The 25,060-nt window shown below is 38.2% G+C and overlaps 1 protein-coding gene and 1 long non-coding RNA gene across 2 annotated transcripts in view; one reads left to right on the forward strand and one right to left on the reverse strand.

The window, feature by feature from the left end:
- Window positions 1–11,613, reverse strand: part of asic1b (acid-sensing (proton-gated) ion channel 1b) — a 181,375-nt gene extending 169,762 nt beyond the window's left edge. Inside the window, exons 1-2 of the mRNA XM_004547622.3 lie at window positions 10,282–11,613; window positions 3,169–3,364 (exon numbers count right to left, since the gene is read on the reverse strand). Coding sequence (XP_004547679.1) covers window positions 3,169–3,364; window positions 10,282–10,643 — 558 coding nt within the window. The 5' untranslated portion in view covers window positions 10,644–11,613. The remainder of the gene's footprint in view (window positions 1–3,168; window positions 3,365–10,281) is intronic.
- An 8,068-nt stretch (window positions 11,614–19,681) lies between these two features.
- On the forward strand, window positions 19,682–24,658 carry LOC143418669 (uncharacterized). The gene is made up of 4 exons (XR_013098701.1): window positions 19,682–19,974; window positions 22,217–22,268; window positions 23,109–23,264; window positions 23,498–24,658. It is a non-coding gene; the product is annotated as an uncharacterized LOC143418669 (long non-coding RNA).
- Window positions 24,659–25,060: the final 402 nt, after the last annotated feature.

The following is a 25,060-nucleotide window of genomic DNA, read 5'->3' on the forward strand; positions in this document are numbered from 1 at the left end:
AAAGTTCTCCCTGGTGACTGAAGTTGGATGTGGGTGTCTTAAAGAGTTCAAAATTGAATAACTTAGAGGTTGTGACATTGCCGATCAACATATTATCTGTAGGGAATTCCACTGGGATGCAGTAAGACAAACTGTATGCTTGGTAGTTTTGCTCTTAAAATGCCGTACATTGTATCAAAGTAAAAATAGAAGTAAGATGGCACATGCAATCCATAGTGTTCGTGCAATATCAGTTGTCTTACTGTAGTGTATTATAGCCATTCAATATATTTTGGATGGTTTTAGCTTTAGTGTCCTTGTTGTAGGTGAAATGCAAAGGCCGCCTCTCTAGGGAGCGATCGCATACTTTCGAAATCCATTTATCGCACCTTCAATTAAAAACAAACCCATAAACTATCAAATTATGGTCTTTGTATTTTGCTCCCTTTTTATGGTTTTATATTATCTCATGCAGCTACGGTTCAGAGGCCGTAGGCCATCAATTGATATTCATTTTCATGTGAAATTTTCTTCTTTAATATCATCTGAGCTAAACCATCTGCATTCCAAGTTGGCAGATGTTTTTCTGAAGGACAAAGTTGCAGCAGTGAAACATGATACGAGATAATTAGTCACTAATTTTTAATATTTCCAGCAGCAATATTTAAAAATTATATTGTACTGGATCCCACAGGGTATTTGGTATTTGGATAATGACACCAGTGACTTTTGACAAGGACACAATACTTCTGACTGGATAATGTTGGACTCAACACCTGAACCTTAACTGAAAAACAACATGAAATAAATTCTGATACACTAAAGAACTCTAATATGTTCAAGTTTCTGGATCTATGAGAAAATCTGACTGTACTACACTGCAGATTCTTTTGGAAAAAGCTGCCTTACGTACTACTGTTGTTTATCTACCATTTTTGTCAGCAAACTGCTCCCACAGTAGGTAGCAGTGATCTTTTATCTCTGGCTATCTTCAACACCCAGGGACTACCTAGTGAGCCACACTGCCTGTGCTAGCTATAAAACAACCAGAAGCTGCCAACAGCGTTAATCACAGCTTTAATGCTTCCATACTCTGGGATTTGGAGGTGGAGGCTGGTGAGACTGGTTACCTTACCCTTTCCTAACATGCTGAAGCTTCTTTCCACACCATTAGTGCTCTCTGCTGAGCTGTTCTATCCAGGTCTACAACCGTACAAATGTACAGCAGAGCGCTGTGAAGTACCATCTGCTATAAGCGCAACTAACTACAGTAAATGTGAACACATCAGCACATTAGAGCAGCCACACCATGTGAGCATGCAGCCCACCTCTCAACTACATGGTTTTATAGCACTTGGGGGAAAAACACATTAAAAATTCCACAATAAAGAAACACTGGAGGACAAAGAATGTAAGAGTTGGACTGAGGGCTGATTTTACTAAGCTTAATCATGGCTTCTTTCCAACACATTCTGAGGATGTATTAGATCGCTTTCAAGACAGGATTCTCAGGCGATATCAATTTATTAATACAGTGTCATCCTCACTTGCCACCTGCATGAGCATCTGTTGGATAGTTGTTCTTTTAAGACTAGTTCCTACTCCTACAGTAGGCTGCCACTGTTTGTAATGTGCAAAATTTGTATGTATGTGTCTTATTGTGTTTTTGTGTGTGTGTGTGTGTGTGTGTGTGTGTGTGTGTGTGTGTGTGTGTGTGTGTGTGTGTGTGTGTGTGTTCTTTGCAACTGTCATCCCACCACATTTCTTCTTGCTCAAGCTGCATTGTCTCTACCTACAATCCTTTGGTGCTCTTTTTCTCTTATTCTTATTCTCAATCAGTTAAGGCCCTGATATTGTCAAATTTTCATGGCATAATTTAAAATCTGCTTCTTTCATTTACGGTAACCACTGTCAGAGGTACTCGGATAACAACATGGGAACCTATCGCTAGTTTGATGACTTAGCCTCTGCGGGCAATAACCAATTTTTCTAGCCTTCTGGTATAGTCAGCGGGTACATTGTTTACAAATGGAGACAACCCTAAAAAAGCTGAATAAAAGTGCAATTGCTTATTATATTTTTCACAAAATCGTTGATGATTTGGAAATTATGTTACAGCTCCGCTTTTGTCTATACACTGATTCTTTTAACTACAGCTTATCATGTGCACTGTCAATAGACCTCAGACTGCAAGTGAAGTCTAAACAGAACAGTACACAGGATCTGTCTACACATAATCACATTTTTCACACTTATAAAATCAGCTAACTGTGGGTAAGTTGTCACTAAAAACTACAAATGTCTTAAGAAATATCGATCAGCTCTTAAGTTCTGTTAGACCGTACTGTGGCACAGACAGCACTGGTAAATGTCAGTGCACTTATAAGCTCTGTTTCCAGCTGGAATAGGCAGATATTGTCGGGCAAAAAAGTTTTGAAAAACAGTGCAGTACGAAACTATAAAATAAGCAAAAAAAATCAAATTAATATTAAACAAAAGACACAAATGTCTTCTTTCTACATTTTAGCATTCTTCAGCAAGTGAAAGAGACAGTGTCATAGCCTTAAACTTCATAGTGTTGGCAAAACTTTTATTGTATTACCAGAATTTAGTGAGATTGACAGCTGTAGTGTGAGAATCAGTTATTATATAATCAGTAATTCTGGCTCTTACTCGGCTGAAACAACAAAAAAAGTACATTAACTACTGTCACCCGCGGTTACACAGTTGTATTGCAGCTTTACAAGATCAGTTCGTATACTTTATCACAAATACTAAGGTCACAAAGCTTTCAGGTAATAACTGTATCTGAAAGCATTCAGTAAATAGGATAAAGACAGAAAATATTTCACAGCGTCAATTTGTTCTAACTTTGTACTTACATGGAACGTGTTGTGGCAATGACCCAGGGCTCAGTAAACTATATAATGGTTTACTGTCCAATTCTGAAGGGGGATGGAAGAATCTGGAAGGATGGAGCACCATCGATTGAAATTATGATAAAGCGCTGTCTCTGTAAATCTCTCCTTTTAATATATTTGCAAAGTCAATTCCCAAAAGCAGACTTCAGTGAACAGCGCTCAGCTAAACTTCACGGCACAGTAAACTATATAAAGGCCCATTTTGTATCACTAGCATGATTAGATGACCCATAGGTCTCAGCTGATTCTGTTTACGTGCGCAACTCACCGCTTTGAAGTCTTCAGCTGCACATTCCTCCCCTCTATATGAGCAGGAAAGCAGCATGTCCTTAATGTCGTGGCCTGTCCGGTCATAAAATTCACGCATGTTGAAAGGCCGAGGCTTATAGCTGTCAAAGTCCGCTCTCTCCTTTAGGATTTGCAGGACATTTTCCTCCACCAGGTGTGGGTCCCGAATCTCATACCTGGACAGAAAGATTCTACACTTAGTCAACATTGATCACAAAATACACACATGTGCACAACTAACACACAAGTCTAATGTACTTAGGTTTTGCAAATTCAATATCACAAAAAGGATTTTGCCTCATTAAATTAAAAAAAAAGTAACATTTTAGGTTGTTCTTTTTCTCTATAAGAATTCTTTTTTCAAACTGCTTACCTTGAGCTTACAAAATCCACTTTGTCAGATTGTAATATTAAACATCCTGTTATTCCTTATTTTCTCACTCAAAGTATTAAATGCAGTTAAGGTTGTTAAAGAAGCAAGACACAACCTTAGTTGTACCTCTGTCACATCTAAAAAGATGGATTTTAAGAATTTTGCAGGTACACACGTTTTTCTGGCAGAAGAAACATTAATAACACAGATGCAGCAACAAGTGGATATCTACCGTTCACCTTAAAAAAAGGTGTACATACATGTCAGCATCATCAGAAGAGCAGCTAGAAAGCTCTCACAATATCATCTTAGTTTTATGAAACTGACAGCTTAACTGTGGCATACCAGTCTCCATGGAGTGCAGGAAAGCAGCTCATTATTTACAGGATGGGAATATTTCATTTCAGACAATTACTTTAATCGGTCTGTTAAACAATTAGGGTTATATGTGGTGGCAGAGCGATCATGTAGAAAACAATGTTCAGAATGCTGCTTTCAGGCTGATGATCCTCCACACCTACTATTTAGTGTAAATAAATAAATCTTCATCTGCTGCAATTTTTTTCAAAGTGAAAAATGGATCAATTTTACCATGTTCCACCTCTCATTTCCCCTGCAAACAAATAAGAAAAAACATGACAAAGAAGCAGTAATTTGCGTGCATCAATGCACACAGAAATGAAACAGAAGAAAAACACTGTGGAAATCATTTATGCTATGCCTTAATTTGACAGCTACCATCAACCTCTAGTGCCTGCTCACAGTCATTCACTGATACAACATAACCTCAATTAAACAGTATGGCCCCGCGCAGCGAAAAAGTGGCCCATTGATGACCCCTGTTGAGCAATGGGCCATCAGTGGTACAAGCATCCAAATTATAGAGCGCTAAAATTAAGCACTACTGACAGCCACTTGTGAGATCATTGTTGTAGGACACTGAGAGTGAAGAGGACAGCTTCTGTTTTTTCAAAATTGAATTACTGCAAAATACTAAGGTAGAGTCCTGAATTCATATGTGATGTTGAGCAGAAGCAGTAATATCATGACCAGGTTCATATATTGTTTTATTGTAAGAATTTTGGACAACTCGTTTTGCACTAGCAAACATGAATAAGTTTATCCCCAAGCTGAAGAAGTGAAAACCAGAGACGGAGAAAGACAAAGGCATACCCTTCTCTTCCTGTGCCTGACAGTAAATCTGTGAATGACTTTGTGGACACTGACGACAGAGTTGTTTGTCATGAGCATGGGCACTATTTCAAACCATAATTGGTGGTAAAGCTTAATGGATTTTTTAAAAATTCCACAAGGTCAAGCTTTGTCTATGATAATGAACAAGATTTTGTCGCTTGATGATGGGAATAACATAAGCTGATCCATGAATAAAAAAATGAAATGTTACATTACTTCTTTGGGAGCACTGCGTTAATATTCAGCTGGAGATGTATTTTTGATTTATGCCCAAACCAAATGTAATATGTTTCACTGTTGCTACAGTGCTTTTTCCTGGTAGAGACTAAATGAAAAAGATTTTCACAACATGAGGTGGTATGCGCTGTAATTTAAAATGAGGGTTGTTCTCCTGCTCATAACACCGAACAGAGACAGTCATGCTTCGTGTTGAATGGAGTTCACAGCGCTTTGACAGACAATATCGGGACTATTATTCTGCTCAAGATTTAAAATGAATGCCAAGTGATACAGTTTTAAAATTCAACATCGGAACATCAGAGATCTTTTTTAACATTAACAAATCAACCAGGATTAACTCTAGCTGATTATAACTTCTTCTTTTTTATCGCTACAGTTTAAATTTTCAACGAGAATAGCAGCTGCTGGTTGCTATTTATCTTTTAAATCAGAGTTTTTTCCACAATTTGAATAAAAAGCAGTAACTGGTATGACACAACAGCCAAAAAACAAGACAGTTAAGCACTATCTTTGATACAGATTATAAATTAAAGATAGTGGATCTATGTGGTACTTATTTTCTAGTATAGTTCACTTTTCATTAATTTACTACAGGCCAAAAGAGTGTTGCGTACAATTAAACGGTTATACTGTAAGTAATAAGGGGTGTTAGAGAAAAACATGTTCATATCATTTCAGAGTGAAGCTAATGCATAATTTTTTTTCCAGAAATAAGTTATTCAAACAATAAAAGGATAAAATTGAAAACCAGAGGATTAGTGATGTAGTAGCTCATCTGGCTCCTGATTCTTCACAGTTTACAGGTTACTGCTTTTTGAAAAGTACTGAAACTGAAAGAAAGTGATACATTTTTATACTGTTTCTTTTTAAGAAGGAGCCCTTCTTGGTTTCAAAATGTTTGATGTGTTCTTTGGAAGGCATATAATGAACTCCAAGGTGCATCCTGGAGCATATTGCCACACTGCAATTTTTCAAAATAAGGAAACATGTTTACCTAAATGTTAAAAAGCGAAGCAGTCCAAAGAGAAAAGAAGCATGACTGCTCAAGCAAAAAAGAGCAGGAAAATTTCACGACTGAGAAACCCCCAGAAACAATAGTAGTGGAGGAGGAAACCAGGAAAACCACACTTTTCCCAAATGTTAACACAATACTCTGGCTACAGTAATCAAGGCTTTGAATGCCGTTTCCTGTACGGCATCAAAGTTGTCATTAAAAAAGAATAATAGAGCAAAAGTAAGAGAAGGAGGTAGAGAACAATGAAAACCTGCTATATAAAGTCAAGATGAGAAACTTGCTAAAAGAATTGGACAAACTGTGGTGGTTACTCCAAGAAATAAGTGTCACCTAGTAAGGATACAAACCTTTCTCTGTGAATGTGGTTTTAATATTTTCAGTATTTAAAATGGAAGTATGATTACTACTGTCTATGTATTACTTGTTTCAGACGTGAGTTTAAAATTAGAGGACAGAGTGGTACTAATATCATAAATATCTGTCAGTGGAGCCATTTACAAATTGTCATGTTTTTAGTAATGTTGGTCCCTAAAAGCACTCTGACAATCACAACTCCAGTACTCTTGCCCACATGGGAACTACATCACAACACTGTCACACTCTATTCTAACAAGAAGCTAGCCTGTTGTGGTACATTCTGGACTTAATTGAATTGTATCCTGAGCCACTGTTTTATAAGAAACACAAAGCTGCCAGGAGAGCACTTAAGACGCTGCGCTCACATCCCCGAGTCAGGAGGCTTTAGTTGAAGCGCATACAATCACAATAATATGGGTAGATTTTTAATATTGCCCTGCCACTGCTCCCTAAAGCAATCACTGCAAACTCTCTACGTATGGGAGGGGGAGACTAAATTGGATTATGGGCCACAAGCACTTTAATTTTCTTGTGGGGACTAAAACGAATGAAGGACCATCTGCAACACTTTGCCACCTCATGAGAAGAGAGAGCAAATATAAGCAGCCACTGATTTTAAGAGTGGACTTTCACAGTAAGACTGTGGTCACAAGGCGGTACTCTCTCTTTCTCACACGCACACAAACAAAAGCAAAAGCACTACATTTGTTTTGATGTTAATACCTCGGGCTGTGTGACACAACAATGAACACATCTTGACATAATCTCAGGTAATTATCCAATTAGCGCTAATTGAACTCATACACTAACAAGGATTGGATTGTTTGTGCAGTGCCCTTGAAAATGAATATGTGCCATGTTTCCTGGTGGCTGAGTTTGGATAATCATATCTTCATGATGGTGCACCTGCGATTCAGTTATTCTTCCAATTTGGCCAAGGTCACAGAAATGCAAACAAAGGATGCCACGAGGCACAGAAAACCCAAACAAATATCTATTGTATTGATGAGAAATACACAAACAAGCCAAAGACGAAAATATGGTAAAAACATGCAAAAATTTCTGTGTCTCCACAGTTGTAATATTCTCTGCGGTAAACAGCCACAGTACACTATAAATGCAAATGAACCCAGATTTGAAAAATCAGCTTTTTCCGGTCGATGACCTGGCCTCCCAGTGTCCCCATCCGTGCACTTTTTTTACACCACTTAAATCTGTAATACGGCCATGATCTTGCTGAGACAGATAAGGCAGTCAAAGTTATGGAGCATTACATTTCACATGTAGCTCGTGGGAATTGAGAGCATGTTTGCAAGCTCAGGAAACATGTTTAATCTCGGGCTCTGTGTAAGCAGAAGACGTGCTTCTCTGGTTTTCGTGAGCTGATCTAACACTTCTTGGCAGCACAAACCACATAACCAACACCTCTTTGAAATGACCTTTCTTTTGCTAATTATCATTTAATTGCCTTTGCAACATAATAAAAATAAAACTGAGCAATTTACTTCTAATGTTCTGCACGGCTAACTGTAACTCCAACCTGAGAAAATACAATACGAAAGTGATTTATTTATTTATTTATTTTTTGGTGGGTGGCTGCTTGGAAACTGCTGGAGTCGAGTAAGTTAAGGTGAAATTTCTAGCAGCTCAGCTTCAAACTTCAGTGTCTAAGAAAGCCTGGCATCACTGCAAGGGTAGATATTGCCTACTCCTTCTTCCTGAGACAGTGATAGACACCGACCCACAAACACAGCGTTTTGTTTGTATTCTGTCATTTTCTGTCCAAACCTACCACCTGTCTGGTGGTATCAGAAGGCTTACCACTGAAAAATCTTCTGTTCAATCAATGTTTAGTGTAAAATCTGTGCGTCCAAGATGTTCCTAATTTATTTGTTTTCCTCCACATTCTTTAGCACTCTAACCGCTTTGAAACCTGATTTAAAAATCATTTTAAAAACTGTCCCCTGTCCTCATTTTAAAAAAAAAAGAAAAGTAAAATGAATGCCGTTCCTACCCCAACCCTGATCCCAGGCCAAGCTAACTGAGAGGGCAAGGAAAAGGGAGAGGGAGATGACAGTGTTAATCAGTGGCACAACTCTGTAGCTTAACAAACAGCACTAATTACACGGGGATAAAGACTTGTTCATCACACAGCTTACGAGACACAAGTTAATTGCCTCTCCTTGTAGTCCCCTCCCTCCATCAAAAGTCAACTCATCCCAAAGTCACTTGGAACAAGTAAGGTTGCTTTAATGTTCTGCTTCCTATATCTTCTTTTATTTTTTTTAGGTGCACCTTTTTAAAGAAAATCTGGCTACACCTGCAATAACAAATCAGAGAGACGGAAACCTGCACTGATATCCTAATGGTCTACTATTCCAGCTGACACTACAAACAACCCGGAAACAAATCTCGGAATCTATACCATACAAAGCATGCAAAATACATCCGCAAGACAGTGAATCTATTGGCATCCTGTAAAGTTATAACCCAAATATGGATGTATATATGAGGGTCACAGAAAAATGATATCCAGTATGAAAACAGAGAATTTGATTTATGTCATTCCAGCATGTACAGCATGCACAGTTGTACGCGTTGCCTCAGGCTGCAACACTTTGTGAATCAATAAGCTAAAAATAAAATTAAAAATGAATTCAAGATGATATTGAGACATGTTTGTGTGTATTACATATTTTATGTTTGCGTAAGTGCAGTAAACAATGTCTATGCATCTGTGTGTCCATGTGTGCATGTGTATTTGTGTGGGATATTTTTCTTCCTGCTCTAGCTGCAAATGCAAAGTGCAGGATTATTATCTGTATTGGAAAAATGGGATCAGTATAATCTGGATAACATCGAAAAGAAGAATTGAAGAAATTCAGAGTTAAAAGTTTCAACATGAAACAGTGTGCTTGTCATGGTTGCCGAAAGACTAAATGATCAAAGCACAGCAGAAAGCAACAAGTGTAAAGGGAGGGGATGGCAGTTGTGAATCATGCACGTCTCTCAACACTTTGTCAGCGGGGGTTTAAAAATCTTCTCCTCTACTTATCCAATATTTATATTAGCATGTTTATATTTGCCTTTATTAAACACTTAGAAACAGCTTATCTATTATCTGTTACTTGGAGGATTCTCAGCATCTATGTTAAGGTGTGCTCATTCTCACTATCAGCATATTTTAACAGGTGGATGTTAATGGTTGTTGTTCCATTGCTTTTCACAGCTATGGTAGCATGTGTGCAATATGGATTTCAGTAGACAGTAGATCTGTAATGTCACTACATTTTCATCCTTAGCCTTTAACCTCACTTTCTTACTTACGTGCGTTATACTACAATCTTTAGCTCTCAGAGCTCTGGAAGGTTTTGCATGCTTTGTCAGTGAAGTCCGGATTTCCTCCAGTAGCCTAATAGCAACAGCCAAAGACAGGTGGTAAAACTCTGCCCCGCTCTTCCATGTGACATAAGACCTCAGCTAAAACAATGCAGACTACACCTAAGCTCCAAAGTTAAATGCCAACTCAAACATTGCTGTTGCTGGGCTGCAAAGCGTAAAACCTGCTTCCACACACAGACTGTCTATAGAAGACATGCAGATATTTAGTGGTGTGGTCAAACGATTTTTAAGTGCTCACAGATATTTTTTTAAGTTTCATGATAACTGCACTAGAATGTGACAACAACAAAAATTTAGTGTTATAGCTAAATGCTGGGGGCACAATCAGATCCTGAATCATCATGTGATAAATCCACACAGATGTGCACCCCTGCAGCCACTGCATTTGTCATACACTAGGCTACATAATACTTGGGGTGCAGGTGAGGTGTGGTTTTAGTGCTTATATAAAATCACCAGTAAGCCAGCCTACACACAGGCAGGTATTGTAAATGGCTTCTGGACGTACACACCTGCCGTTGAGCAAGGCAAGGAACTCCCCAGCGTGGTACAGGTCGTTCCGTGTCACCCGGCTGAAACGGAAGGAGTTGAGGTTGCAGAAGGTTACCGAAGGGAATATTATCAGTGAAGCCGCCACTTCATCCAACTTGGTGACATGGGGGTACTCGAAGTAGAACTGCACCCGATCCACGCACACCATCACCAGCACACCCACGGAGGCCAAGAAAAACAAAATCCACAGGGTGCGCTTGATATACATCCGCTTGTAAGTGAACATGTGCGAGATGCCATGCAGTGTGGATCTGGCGGCGAAAACTTCAATGGGAGCCGGCCGCCTGTAGTCCATGTCCTCTGAGTCCGCTTTAAGATCCATTATGTCCCCGAGATGAGTTTAGATGAATGATGGGTGTGAGGTCGCAAAAAGAGCAAAGTGGCTTTGTAGATAAGCAGATGCTTTATTAATGAGGAGGAGGTTAGTGGCCGCAAGTTCACGCCCTTCTACGCATGTATTTCTCATGCAGTCTGTGTGAGATGTTGCGTCACTGACAGCCGGCAAAATTGCTCGACATTTAGAGCATTTTACAATCCTCAAAATACAAAGTTCTTAACTGAAAACACCTGTAAAAAGTGAATGTGGGAGAAGCATGCGTTGTATGCTGCTTCGTTTGGGGTCACAGTTCCATAATAATAATAATAATAATAATAATAATAATAATAATAATAATAATGACGATGAAAGCGCGCATGGAAAGATGCCAGCGCTGTTCTCTCCTGCACACTTCTGTAAAATTATCGAGTTGATATCTGGCTTCCAAGCTTAGCACAAACAGCAGAAATAGTGTGCAGCTCTGCGGGAACAGATCACGGTTGAAAAGGTAGAAAATAAACCACTACGAAGAAGACAAGGAATTAGAAAATAAAAGCGGTTCAGAGAACAGACCGGCTACATGGCTCTCGCGTCTCTTCTTCCCGAGCAAATCCCAACACGCGTGGAATAACAATCAGCCGCTGATTTCTCGCCTGTTAACGTTTTAAGAGCGGTCGTCGGGTGTCCTGGGTTTTCCACGGGATAAACAGCTGCATCACAGAGGAGCTGGCTCTGTCTGATAGCTGCCTCGGTGCGCCTCTGCTTGCTCGCTTGCATCCATTCCCTCCTCCGAACTGCGTCCACAACAATGCAATGATAATGACTCTGATTTTTTTTTCTTTTCCTTAAATGATATGTCCGTGAATAAGAAGGTTCTAGGAAAATACTATTTTCCGTGAATTCAGGAAAAAATTACCTTAGACCAGTAGCGGTTTCCCAGATCAATTAAATTCGCCCCAAACAGGAGAGAGCAAGGATAGGATGGCATGTGTTTTACACCGGGTGACGGAGTCCAGCGTCGGCGGCACTCCAGCAGTGCCTAACCCATACTTTACCCAAAGCCACTGTAGCCTACAGAACATACAGCTTTACCCTCAACTTAAAATTGGTAGTTTAGTTAAAGTTTAGTTACATTTTTGGGTAAAATTACTTAGCCTGCTTTAGCTAAACTACCAAGAAAACAATGAGCTAGCCTACTAAAGGAAAGAGAATTTTTAGTTATCCTAAAGGCCTAAACAAACACTTTAAAAGATAAATGACCTAAGCAGAAAATCATTACCTTTGCACCAGACTTGTTGTGTGAATTATTCTAATTTACTTACTGTTTTACTCTTTGTTACTATAATACAGGATTTGGTCAACTTTTAAAGTGTAGACTGTATATATAAGATGGACATACACCCACCGCCCATTTTGTTAGGTAAAGCTTTTCAACTGCTAGTTTACAAATATCTAATTAACCAATGTGCTCAAGACCTCAAAGTGAGCATTAGAAAATAAAGAAAGGTGATTTAGTCACTTAAAATGTGACGTGATTGTTGGGTAGTTGCACGTTCTCAACAAGGCTGGAAAATACAGGATTGGAAAAACTGTTCAGGCTGGTGATGGTGTTACAGTGCAACCTGGTATCACGGCAAAGCGTGTAATGGACTCGCTGTGTCCATTTCACACTTTACACACACGTGAAACAGACACACATTTTAGCCGCCTTGCTTAATCATTTCCGGCATGAGGACCCTGGACTGTACTTCATACGTTTTTTGCTCACTACTGACTTCTTGACTTTAAATATATTATATCCCCCTGCTGGTAATGCAATGTCTGCATGTGAAATGGACACGGTGGACCCGCGTGCCTATTACATGTTTTGCAGTGAAACTGAGTTGTGTGATGAGTTGGGGGATATTTTTGTGGCACACTTTGGATCTCTTAGTGTCCATTGAACATCCTTTGAACACAACAGTTTACCCTAGTATTGTTGTTTGCCAGGTCCATCCCTTTATGACCACAGTGTACCCATCTTCCAGCAGGATACTGTACCATGTGCTAAATCTCAAATCATTTTAAACTTTCTTAAACATGTGACTAGATGTGTAGTTGACAAATTTGCAACAACTGTGTGATGCTATCAAGGCAGTACAGACTAAAATCTCTGAGGAATACCTTTTTGAATTTGTGACAAGAAGAACTGTTCTGAAGGAAAAATGGATTCAACACACTACAAACAAGACATACTTAATGCAGTGGCTGGTGTGACTATACAACTTCCAAGTCTGAGAAAGTAAGCCAATGAAAATTTGCCCTAAACCTGCGTTCTTGGGGCAGTAATGGCCAGTGGTAGTGAGAGTGGGCAGTGGGCAATTTCTCTGGCTGTTTAAAGATATTCAGTTGTATAGACATCACTGGGAAAATGAACCTCAGCTGCCTTAATCTGTTACCTCAGTAAAAATGTTCTTAATGAGAATAAGAGCTCAATCAGTAGCTGCAAGTCATATTAAATAGAAAATGACTGGTGCTATTTTGTAAATATATGGCACCCATTACCGTTAAATAGGAGGATATTACAGGGGACACCTTACCATGTAACCATGTGATTAATGAGCTGCTCACTACAAGGGATGTTGAAACTCATATGCCAAGCTTTATAATGGGCACTTTCATCCTTTGTATAGGTCTTTATAATACTATACTTTAGTTGGAATGTATTTTTAGCATAGTCATAGAATTACCTTTAATTATCAACATAAAATAAAATTCCCAATTATGTTTTCATCTTCCTTTGTAGCATGTAAAACTTTTTGATTTGTAAAGGATTCCTAAAAGTGGTACTTCTCACAGTAACACTGCAGTTTTCCATAAAGGTTTTTTAAGTATAGAGGACAGAGTTCCGAAAGATGTGTTTGCTTTTACCCATAGTGGAAGTCTCTGTTTACCATAATGGAATTTTGTTGTCTTGTTTATTGATGTCCTTTATTCAGACAAGTCCTTTTACATTCATTGCTTAATGGTAAGAAAGAACTGGGATTAGATTAAAAATAAATAAAAAAATAAATATATATATATATATATATATATATATATATATATATATATATATATATATATATATATATATTAGGGGTGCAACGATACACAAAATTCACGGTTCGGTTCGATACTTTGGTGACACGGTTCGATATTTTTTCAATACAAAAAAATGTTCATGCCTTTTTAATTTATCATTTATTAAAATTATAAATATATATATTTTAACTCAAAAGTACAGTTTTTAAATTTAATGTTGCTGAAACAACAAAATAAAAAAATAAATCTATCTGATCGAGAAATCACTCGTCTTTGGAAAAGAGAGTTTATTACAGAGAAATGGCTCTTTCCAAAATAAAAGCTATACTATACGCTTCTTCTGGGCTATATTCTCAGCAGCATATTAAACATATCAGGCCCCCATAAGGAGAATCATGTGCTAATGGCTGTCTAAATGACTCAGATACATATGCATACCAAACCGAAAGCACTGTATCAAACGGTTCAATATCGATACGAGTGCAAAGACAGCACAGACTGAAAGACAGCACAGAGGCACTAATCATGGCAGCACAAGAACAAGCTCTGAGTACAAGATCCATAGAGGCTGGGGTCTATCACACCAGGCAAGACCCCAGGTGCAGGCTGTGTAAAGATGCCCCAGAGACAATCCAGCACATAACAGCAGGGTGCAAGATGCTAGCAGGCAAGGCATACATGGAACGCCATAACCAAGTGGCCGGCATAGTGTACAGGAACATCTGTGCCGAGTATAACCTGGAAGTCCCGAGGTCAAAATGGGAGATGCCCCCAAGGGTGGTGGAGAATGACCGAGCTAAGATCCTGTGGGACTTCCAGATACAGACGGACAAAATGGTGGTGGCTAACCAACCAGACATAGTGGTGGTAGATAAACAGAAGAAGACGGCCGTAGTGATCGATGTAGCGGTTCCGAATGACAGCAATATCAGGAAGAAGGAACACGAGAAGCTGGAGAAATACCAAGGGCTCAGAGAAGAGCTCGAGAGGATGTGGAGGGTGAAGGTAACGGTGGTCCCCGTGGTAATCGGAGCACTAGGTGCAGTGACTCCCAAGCTAGGCGAGTGGCTCCAGGAGATCCCGGGAATAACATCGGAGATCTCTGTCCAGAAGAGCGCAGTCCTGGGAACAGCTAAGATACTGCGCAGGAACCTCAAACTCCCAGGCCTCTGGTAGAGGACCCGAGCTTGAAGGATAAACCGCCCGCAGGGGCGTGCTGGGTGTTTTTTTATATATATATATATATATATATATATATATATATACACGATATATCCTGCGCAATATCGTAGCTTTTCTTCTGGACAGAGGTCTCGGATGTTGTTCCTGGGATCTGCTGGAGCCACTCAACTAGCTTGGGAGTCGCTGCACCTAGTGCTTCGATTACCACTGGGACCACTGTTACCTTCACCCTCAACATCTTCTCAAACTCTTCTCTGAGCCCTTGGTACTTGTCAAGCTTCTTGTGTTCCTTCTTCCTGATGTTACTGCCATCTACGGCCATCTTCTTCTGTTTGTCTACCACCACTCTGTCCGGCTGGTTAGCCATCACCATTTTGTCCCTCTGTATCTGGAAGTCCCACAGGATCTTAGCTCGGCCATTCTCCACCACCCTAGAGGGTATTGCCGTTATGTGCTGCAATGTCTCAGGGGCATCTTTACACAGCCTGCACCTGGAGTCTTGCTGGTGTAATAGACCCCAGCCTCTATGGATTTTGTGGTCAGAGCTTGTTCTTGTGCTCCCATGATTAGTGCCTCTGTGCTGTCTTTGAGTTCAGGGTTTCTGAAGCCATTTTCCTGATGTTTTGGTGTATTCAACTTAAAAATCTGTATGCATTTTCTTTCTTTCTTTCATTTTTTTCCCATTAATTTGTATTCAGTGCTGGCAGTGGAAGCCTCTGAAACATGGCTTTTGAGCGTATTCACTTTGAAATTTCCAGGTTGTAAGCATTTTTTTCAGATGTATCTAGCAGCTCATCAACACAGTGTCAGTTCTCTCTGGCTGCAAATTCAAAACAGTAAACATTGAGTCAGTGTTGTGGCATATATATTCTCCAAGGGGCGGAAACCAAAATAAAAAGAGTGTATTTTACTCATCAAACAGAGTTATGGCTATGCCCTTCTTTATCTGACCCGACAGCCACCAACCAGAGGGAGGAGAGGTTGCTAAAAGTAAACAAACACTCAAGTACATATAGGCACAAAAAGAAAAAAAATGCACACATATACAGAGTCTCAGCATATTGAGCTACACATACAGATGACTGATGCATGCTTATACAGCATAGGCATGCTCACACACATGCAGTTGTGCATAAGCTCATAGAAATCACCTAACTGATATATTTTCTCAACTGCTTCACCAATTCTGTTTAGCTGATTGGGTGGAACATCCAAATACGTCCGATTGAGCAAGTGAGCCAAACACAGCTAATAAAGCAGATGTGTCACCAGAGTGCCAGCACCAAATCTGTCATAGAAACTGTATTGCTAAGAAGAAAGGGGAGCTCACCCATGAAATTGTTCATAATGCGTCCATGATTGCCATTTGCCATAGTATTGACTGTGACAATGTGGCAGTCATCTATAAACCCTGCGCCTTATATTGATCATCATTGCTGGAAAGATGATCCCTGCTCTGTTCCAGTGAGGTGATGCGTATTCTGGGTAGACACTGTGCCAAAGTGATATACATGGGTTTGATATTACCGCAGATATTAAATTCCTGAGGTGGATTTTGATAGCAGGTGATGGGATGTATACTTGCCTAAATTTAGTTTTTATTATTTTTTTCTATTGGGTAATGCTAAAGAAGCCCAGTGAGAGGATACTCCTATCCATTTACATTGCTCTGAAGAAAATGGCAAAATTCTCTACAAACCTGGATAGATAGCCCTTCCTGTCAAAGTAATTTTTCAGTGGGCCTTTTCTGGTTCAGTTCTGCTTAGACTTTCAAGATATCAATAACTGCTTATGAATGTATTTTCATCAGCGTCTCTGTGAAAGTGGACATATATTTTATAAGAGAAATCTTGGAAGCTTGGAAAATGAAAAGAAACGTTAGGTTTATAGGCAGTCTTTTACAACGGCTTCTCATGAATAATCACTAGAACACCTATGTTTATGCCACAGTGTCTTTGTACACTTATATATTTTGTCATCCTTAAAGATTATGCATTATTTCTGACTTTTTATCATTTCTAAAGTGCATTGTTTGTATGCATAAAAGCAGAATAGACAAGGTTTAAAACATGAATGGATCCCTGCCACAGACATTCAAATATAAAATTACATTTTCCTTCATACACAGACTGATTGTGCAGTTTTTAAATACAGTTCTAGATTTTGTGATGGCCAAACCCATGGCCACACTCTAAAATCGGTAACTCTTGTATTTTCATTCCTTTGTTTGAACACAATAACACACTTTAGTTTCCAAGAACTTTATTGATTGGTTTGGATACATTTGTTCTATTTGTAAGCGCACACATTTAGTTTACTTATGTATTCATACCACTTCATTACTTTGATTTTTGACTAACCTTTGTCTTTTATTTCTTACCTGCCATTATCCCTGGGAGTTGCTGGACAAAAGATGGCAGCCAGGGTTTGAAACCACTAAATGCAAAGCGGGATAATTGGACTGCACCACCACTTCTTGCTGAAAGGGAGAATGTGTGTTTTCTTTAATTTAAAAACAAAGTATTTGTACTTAGTTAAATATTGAGTTTAGGGTTTAGTGGTTTTTGATTTTCTTCTTTGGTGTTTAGTTTATTAACAAACCAAACTACACTGCATTGTTTGTTGTTTACAATTGTGTTTTGTTTAGTTACCCCTTGTGTGTCATTTCATGTTTATGTCAGTTATGTTTATTTGGGCAGTCATTTGGTTTGTTAAGTTTGCAGTCTTTGCCTGAGTTGAGATGAGTTTGACTTATTTTATGAGCTCAAAATTTATTACTTTTTTAAATACAAATTTTTTGGGTTACATAAATGGAAACCCTATTTTTCTAATAATCCCTTCCATAATCCATTCCCTCCTCCGAACTGCGTCCACAACAATGCAATGATAATGACTCTGATTTTTTTTTTCTTTTCCTGAAACGATATGTCCGTGAGTAAGAAGGTTCTAGGAAAATACCATTTTCCGTGAATTCAGGAAAAAATTACCTTAGTTTAAGTTTAGTTACATTTTTGGGTAAAATTACTTAGCCTGCTTTAGCTAAACTACCAAGAAAACAATGAGCTAGCCTACTAAAGGAAAGAGAATTTTTAGTTATCCTAAAGGCCTAAACAAACACTTTAAAAGATAAATGACCTAAGCAGAAAATCATTACCTTTGCACCAGACTTGTTGTGTGAATTATTCTAATTTACTTACTGTTTTACTCTTTGTTAATATAATACAGGATTTGGTCAACTTTTAAAGTGTAGACTGTATATATAAGATGGACATACACCCACCGCCCATTTTGTTAGGTAAAGCTTTTCAACTGCTAGTTTACAAATATCTAATTAACCAATGTGCTCAAGACCTCAAAGTGAGCATTAGAAAATAAAGAAAGTTGATTTTGTCACTTAAACTGTGACGTGGCTGTTGGGTAGTTGCACGTTCTCAGCAAGGCTGGAAAATACAGGATTGGAAAAACTGTTCAGGCTGGTGATGGTGTTACAGTGCAACCTGGTATCACGGCAAAGCGTGTAATGGACTCGCTGTGTCCATTTCAAACTTTACACACACGTGAAACAGAACACATGCAGAAGTTGCAGCAATAACAGACTACATTTCATAATGTAACATATTAGTGTAATGTAATAATTTCATTACAGTTACAGTTATGTCGTCAGTCGTCACTTGTGTTGCAAATGTTTTGGGCCCCAAATGGATAGAAAGAAAAAAAATCATCAAACAAACATGTTGTTTTTTTCTTCCTGCAATCAGCTTGTTTCAATTTATGTGTGGGAGGATGGAAATGGTGGAGCGGTATTTTAATACATTTTGAGGAGTTGTGGTATGGACATTTCTTTTAGTTTTATTGCACAAAGTGATGATGAAGTGGAAACTGCATCCGGGACAGAAAGAGCCGCATTAAACAGAACTTTGGCTCTTTGCAAGCATCTATACAGACAGCATGCTAGCATAAAGCTGGCCAAAAACCCAGAGGGATGTTAAAGTTGATTATTTGCTGACGCCAGCCTAGCAGCCAGACCCTGATTTTCCACAGGTAACAAAAGCTGTGATGAGCAGTCAGACTTATAGCCTCAATTTCTACCTGTTTATGTTTGTAAAATGAAGATGACATGTATGTCCTACGATAGGGATTTGTGTTAGTGTCTGGAACTGTAGCCTATAGGTTTATGTCATAAGAAAGCCAGTCTTGCTCACACTAACAAGTTAAAAATGTGGCATGCAAAATATGAATTAACCTTAACCATTCTTTGCCGTCCTTTTCTCAGATTTTACATATCTCCACCTTCTTGTCATAGTATCTTTCCCCCTCAGTTTTCTCAACATGTCAACTGCTGTTACCAGCAGAAGTTGTCATTTAAGCTAATGTTTCATTGCCGCCTGGTATCATGGAAAATTCATATGTGTCATGCTCCAATTTCCTGAAGTCATTTTAGGTGTTGTAAGACTGGTTTTCCTATTTCACATGTCATTTTACCCCATGAAGTCTGAAAAATGGCCACTAAGCCCAGTTATTATTCCTGTAATTAACAGTTTTATTTGTTAAAATATCCCCAAAGCAGCATGCTGTCTTTATGCATTTCCATGATAGTACAAGATCATTGAGTAGTCATTCAGAGCCTGTGTTTTCTGCTAAGAATTTATTTAAATTAAAGACCAGTAGTTTAAAATATCACTTCATGTTTAGATTTGTCAATCTGCTTAATAGTAATCATACTGCATTTGCAGTGCTAAGTAAAATTACAAGCAAAAGCACAGTACACTGAAAAAAGTGATATTGTCTCCTTTTAAATATAGCATATTATATTTTGGTATATCTTTTCAATTCAAATGAGTAATTCCTGTCTACATATATAATTCGAGTAACTCCAGAATACATTCCCTGCGTTTTAATCCAATTAATTTTAGTTAATTAAATGTAGCTCAAAATGCTTAAGTATGTTTTTCATAGCCTCCTGCTGGGCCATTTTGCGCATGCGTTAGGACAGGCCACCATTTTGCACGCGGACTGAAGAAGCGGACTCTTTGTGTGCTGCAAGCGGGCTCAAGTTAATCGCACAACTTCATATAAAGGTGGTCTAGCTTCGGTAAGTAAACCTTTTACGGTCGTTTTTGTTTTATTTTTTTTACCTCAGTCAAAGCATGTTGACTCTTTAAGACGTCTGCACATGGAGAAAGAAGTCTAAGTAGTTGTACACCTCTGAACTTTGTCATGAATTTGACTTAAGCTAGCTATGTGCTCTACTAGCTACTGCTCTATTAAAAGAGTAATTGTATTGATGCGTTAAAATGTCATATGTTTTTAGCTTAGTTCTTGTGGCACACTTTGTACTAACAAATTATGGAACGAGGCAATTTCTCTGTAGTTAGCTGTAAAGTTCACTGTACAGTCGCCTGCAGTTTTAAGTGGAGAAATCGTCCCTCCCGCCACAACATTGGCATTAAGGAATAGTCGGGCGGGGGAGGGGGCTTCTGAACGCACCTGCACAGTCAGGGGTGCAGTAGGAAATAAGTAGGATTGGCGTTGCACAACGTCTTTTGTGCAGAAAAAAATAATGGTTGTAAACTGTGGAGGAGAATAACTCAGTGGTTGCCAAAAATGTGAGATCAAAAGGCACTGAGAGTGATGTTTGTCAGAACTGAAATTAACTCAGAAAAGAAGTTGCTTCACTTGATAGAGCTGTTGAGTGCAAGACCTGTCAGCGGTCTGGTTTAGCATTTAAAGCCTCGCTACGTGCTTCCAAACCGCTGCATTTAATCTCAGAGAAAACTAACACAGAGAAGTAAAGCAAGTGTGTAAGTTCATCTCTTTATGTTTGCATAGTATTTCCATGTTGAGCTTAACAACCGATGTATGGAGCCACAGCTGGACTGGCTGTCGGAGTTTTGTATTGAGGGGGAAAGGAAGCGATTTGTTTTATACTTCAGCTAGAATGAAAAAAGACACAAAGCTGGAGTTATTCGGTGTCTTCATGCTGAACAGCTAAAACTTCTTCCCTCATTCTCCCCCCTCCCTCTCCTGTTGCTACTTCAATCATGAAACTGATCGATTATCAGGTGATCGGCTTTTCTGTCGCTAGTCTCTCTCATTTGTTAGTCACCCAGTTTGCGCTAGAAAGAGGAAAACGGCAGATAAACAACAGCAGCACGTTTAAGCTTGATAAGCTGTTGCTAGAATTTTTTTAATAATACTTCTAGTATCCGCTTATGTTTTCTGGAGCCACAGCCGTAATAGCTGCTGGTCATGATAGTTTGGATATGTGGTGAGAAGGAAACATGAAGGTGAAACCAGGAGAAGTTTTTACTGAATCATTAGAGCTGAACAGGTAATGAAGAAACAGGTTTACATTTTAGGTCACATGAATGAGTTGAAGGGAAGTTATGAACTGTTTCTGAGAGACAAATAACTCCAGGATCCTTTTTTAGGTAGCTGACAGCTGGTAACTGTGCAGGGGCGGATCTAGCAAAGTTTTGCCAGGGGCCAGGTAGGGCATTAACAGGGAAAGGGAGACACAAAGACATAATTTTCTTTCTTATTCTCATTTAAAATGTCTAGCTTTTAATAAATAATTATTCTAAATCTTACTACCAAAGTGGTGATCTGGTTAAATGTATAGAGATCCATTATTGTATGTAGTAAATATTAAGTCTAATATATGCCCTAGTAATAGTAGTACATATAGCACTTTTTCCTTTGGGAAGGTACGCTGTCTGCGCTGTCTGCAACTGTATTGAAGAAAAATGTTGAATCAAATTATTATAGAAAAATAATTGATTTCTGTGCATTAAAGTAGATTACGTCAATTAAGCATTATCAGGCGGAGGGTGCGGGGTGGTTTCCTAATATTTTTGCTGGGAGTTGGCAGTCCTATTAGTTAGCTTAATATTTCTATGTACTGTTTAGAATACCTGAATAAGGAGGATGGTGTAAGTTTTTTAGGTTGATCAGTATTGCTGAAGTATAAAATATTTTGGGTGCAGTGTATTTTTTGCATACAGGTATAACAGAATAGCTTTAATGTTTTGTTTTTAAAACTGAGTATGAACTTATACAAAATGCAGCAAAATATTTATAAAAACAGTTTTATTTATTATAAAATACACTATATCGGATTCATATCGGCATCGGCAGATAATCAAATTTATGATATCGGTATCGGACATAAAAAAGTGGTATCGTGCCATCTGTAGTTTGCACAGAGGCACAAGTAAGATTTGTTTTGTTACAAGGGAGTATCATGAAGTAATGCACTAATGGCTTGGAAACGGTAATTGTTTGTCTTTCTAAAGTTTTTTTTTTTATTTTTATTTGTCTTCCTTTTCTGGCAGATTTTCTTCCCCTTATGTGTTACTGTTTATTCAAGAAGATGGTGTTATTTTGGTAAGTACATGCAAATTCCTTACATATTTATCACAACAGTATTTGTCACAGTATTGCAGGGACAAGTTTATCTATCTCATCTTAAGGGTTCTTGTGATTATTAATATTGATATTAATTAATATCAATTAATATATATGATTAAATTTCTTTTATCCAGGACAAAAGAAAAAAAAAACTTGCGAAAGTGAAATGAAAAACAGGAATTTAGTTCTTGTGAGTTAAGAGGATGCAGAGCATAGGGTTAGATGGAGGTGGATCATTCACTGTGGTGATCCCTGAAGGAAACAGCCAAGAGAAAAAGGATCAGATTGCAAAAAAAAATGTGGTTTGTTTGCATACATGATACTTTACGGTACCCACAGGACTCCTGAAGTATAAGTACTCTGAAGTTTGCAGAGCAATTTCAGAGATGTTTGGGGCTTACATGGCAAGCATGTTTTTAGTTGCACATCTAAATTTTCTCTGCTCTCTGTTGCTGATGGCAGAGTTCTGCCCCGCTGACCTCACAGGTGAGACACTCCCACCAGTGGACAAAGAGCACAGGAAAATGTGTTGCCAACCACCTGAAACAGACAAATATCTGCTTTTTAAAACCCTTTAAACCCGTTAAATGGACTGATGCCATTTATTTCTTCTTTGATTAACAGTAGTAACATCCTTCATGCACTGTATACTAACCCATATGATAATCATGCTTTATGAAGTGATGGCAATTGCATTGTAGCATTTAATGAAGAAATAACAAAATAATCATACCAATGATTAAGCACCAGTCTTCTTTTTTTTCTCTCTCTGTGTGTGTGTGTGTGTGTGTGTGTGTGTGTGTGAGAGATATACAGGTAAATGCTGAATTCCAGTGTATTACAACACTTCAACTGGAGATGACCTTCGCGGCACAGTTAGACAGAATTACACCTCAGTTGATGACAGTTTTCCAGAAGAAGGGCGGTGTTTCTGGGCAGAAACTTGCCCACCACTTGCAGATCATGCAAGAGGTAAATCTGAATATTGCAAATTCTATTTGGATTTCTTTTGTCTTAAGTGGCAGGTCACTGGTGAGTCCAATAAGCCGTTTTAGGTGACCAGCCAAGCAATCTAAATTTTGAAATTTCATATATAAATTTTATTTACTATGTTTGAACTGACATATGATAAAATTTACTTATTGCGAATGTCAGACATTGTTCTTTTTTCCAAATTGGTTTAATCAGCAACTCTCTTTAAACAGGCTGAAAGTGATGTTAAAGTGAAAAGGGAAGCAGTTCTCAGGGCACTTTGCCTCTACCTTGGTGAAGAGGACGGAAGCCTTATTCGGGAGTTCTTTGGGCATTTATGTCATCAACAGGGAGGATGGACAAAATGGACATTATGATGACATTGGAATATTTGTTGAAGGGGAGATAGTCATGGACAACATTGGATCTCTGGCCCAAGCTTGTGCATTGATGCTTGGAGTAATCTATGCACTAAACCTAGCCTTCCCCAAGGAATTGAAGGACTATTATGAATTCATTTAGAAAGTGTTGATGGGATTCGATGGGGAAAAGCTCTCCCCCAAAGTCTTTGGGCTGAAGAACAAAATTGCTACTGGATAGGAAGATTTCTAAAATAACACATCAAGAGAATGCTGTTATGTAAATTACCAATGACTGGTGCTCTTGTGAATAGGAGTGAAACTCTTGTACAACCATCATTTGTTCTGTGTTATGTTTCGATTGAACATTTTAACTTTCAATAATGAATGTTTCACGTGTGGTACATTTGAGTAGCTTGAAGAGCAACTTTGTAATTATTCAGTTATAGCTGCTGCCCTGCGTATAATCAGTGTTAACTCAACCGGATAAAAAAAAAAAAAAAAAACATTCATGATTACCACACTGCAGCACACTGGTAACACTTTAAAGACTATTAATTGTTTTGAAGCGAGTATGTTAGGTCAGAAAATATGTAAAACATTCAGAATCTTCAAGGAAGGACTAGAATGGAAAGACAGTGGTCAATAAGCAGTAAGGAAAACACAAGTTTAATTTTAAGTCTAATTACCTTATTAAAATTCAATTTCTAAATATGGATCGCAGAACAGCAAGTCTGAAACTGGTTAGTTTGTGGATGCATCAGTTTCTAATTGTGATACATTATACTGCTGGTAGTGTTTTATTCTTTTATGTAAGGAGTTTTTTTTTCTTTCTTTTATAGAGGAAGAGAAACATTGGTTAACATTTCTCTTGTCTGTTGTTTCTGTTTTGTTTGAATACAGCTTTTTAAAGCTACTAGTTCATAGGCAAAAGTTTTGTAATTTGTATTATACAAATTGCAGCAATTTCCCTTAGAGATGTGGATTCTTATTCTGTTTGCAACAAATTTTGCATTAATAAATGATGTGAAAGAATGTTGTAGTTTTCATTATTGACGTTTTTAAAAACTACAAATCAGGGTAAGCAATATTTTTTTTAAGTAAACTTAACTTAATTGAAATAGAGAGAAATTAACAATTTGATTTGAATATAAGTTTGGGACATAAGTGTAAAGGAAACAAATTATTCTGGTACATTTAACACGACCTTAGTTGGACTTACTAATAATATTTGACTAAGACGTATCCACAACAGTTAAGTTAAAGTAGCTTAAAAATATATGTTGGTTTTACTCGCTTAAATTAAATTCAGTGTACTTAAAAAATATTTCTGGATTCAAACAAATTTATTTCGTGCAACCACTTGTCATAAAAAAATTGAGTAAATTGAACAAAACATTTTTTTCAGTGTAGCTGTGTGAACGGCCAATTTAAATA

Source organism: Maylandia zebra, linkage group LG5, assembly GCF_041146795.1.
Source record: "Maylandia zebra isolate NMK-2024a linkage group LG5, Mzebra_GT3a, whole genome shotgun sequence".
NCBI lineage: Eukaryota > Metazoa > Chordata > Actinopteri > Cichliformes > Cichlidae > Maylandia > Maylandia zebra.